Source organism: Apaloderma vittatum, unplaced genomic scaffold (assembly GCF_000703405.1).
Source record: "Apaloderma vittatum isolate BGI_N311 unplaced genomic scaffold, ASM70340v1 scaffold1244, whole genome shotgun sequence".
NCBI lineage: Eukaryota > Metazoa > Chordata > Aves > Trogoniformes > Trogonidae > Apaloderma > Apaloderma vittatum.
This window is the reverse complement of record NW_009711956.1, coordinates 185293-186337: the sequence shown is the minus strand read 5'-3', so window position 1 is coordinate 186337 and position 1045 is coordinate 185293. Positions and strand designations below refer to the sequence as shown.

General features: G+C 40.1%; 1 protein-coding gene across 1 annotated transcript in view; it reads left to right on the top strand.

The window, feature by feature from the left end:
• Nucleotides 1–212: 212 nt before the first annotated feature.
• Nucleotides 213–1045, top strand: part of LOC104272729 (gamma-aminobutyric acid receptor subunit gamma-3) — a gene marked incomplete at both ends in the record, with an annotated part of 167604 nt that continues 166771 nt past the window's right edge. The window contains one exon of the mRNA XM_009867801.1: nt 213–361. Within this exon, the coding sequence (XP_009866103.1) occupies nt 213–361 (149 nt within the window). The remainder of the gene's footprint in view (nt 362–1045) is intronic.

Sequence of the window (1045 nt, the reverse complement as noted above, 5' to 3'; positions counted from 1 at the left end):
GGTTTCTACAACTCTCAATCGTGATCCATCCACAGATACTCAACAACAGCTAATGTGAACATCCTGTTGCAAAAACAGCCTGAGGTTGGGTAGATGCAAAGCCAAGGGAGATATCTAAAATTTCTTCAGATAAGTGTGGCAATTTACTCAGAAAGTAGATTCAGATTTTAGTTACATAAAATAACATTTATTTGTTTGATTTGTTATTGCAGTTCTAGAAAGGTTGAAGAGGATGAATACGAAGATGGAACACCTAACCAAAAATGGGTTTTAGCTCCAAAAACACAAGACACAGATGTGACTCTCATACTAAACAAGCTCTTGAGAGAGTATGACAAAAAGCTACGACCAGATATTGGAAGTAAGTACTCCTTTCTACACAAGTGAGGGGAAGAACCATGGGTGCAGAAAAGATGTTATGGTTTGATTAGCATGCACAAATGTCTGGGAAAGTGGAGACTAAGTTTTTTTGGCTGAAGTTCATTTGCAAGTCAGTGTTTAAAGAAATGGTAATTATCCCAGGAAGATGTAGTGGTAACTTAGGGCATTGAACTCTGGTTTGCTTGTACAGAGGTTGTGTAGAGATATGGAAGGGCTAGCTCGGAAGTGTTGAGCAGATCTTTGACAGAGTTAGGAATGATGATTCTCTCATCATCCAATCCATGCATATGAAAAACTCATGCTCTGAGAAGCTCTCAAACCTCCATTATATTAAAAACAAAAAGTAGGACACAGCAGGAGAAGAACGTGCATCTACTGTCCTCAAAAATGTCATCATGAAAGTTATGTGACTCGATGCTGAGAAGAAAGCACTTGGATTTGCCTGTGCATTGGGCAACCCTAGAGATTTTCTTCCACAAGCCATCAGACATCTTATCTGCAAAGGCAAACTGACAGAATGATAGAAGTGTCTTGTGGGCAGTATTACTACATGTAAATATAAAGTTTAGATAAGAGCTAGTATCTGGATATAACCATTTTGAGTTCCTCTCCCCTCTCCCCTCTCCTCCCCTCTCCTCCCCTCTCCTCCCCTCTCCTCCACTCT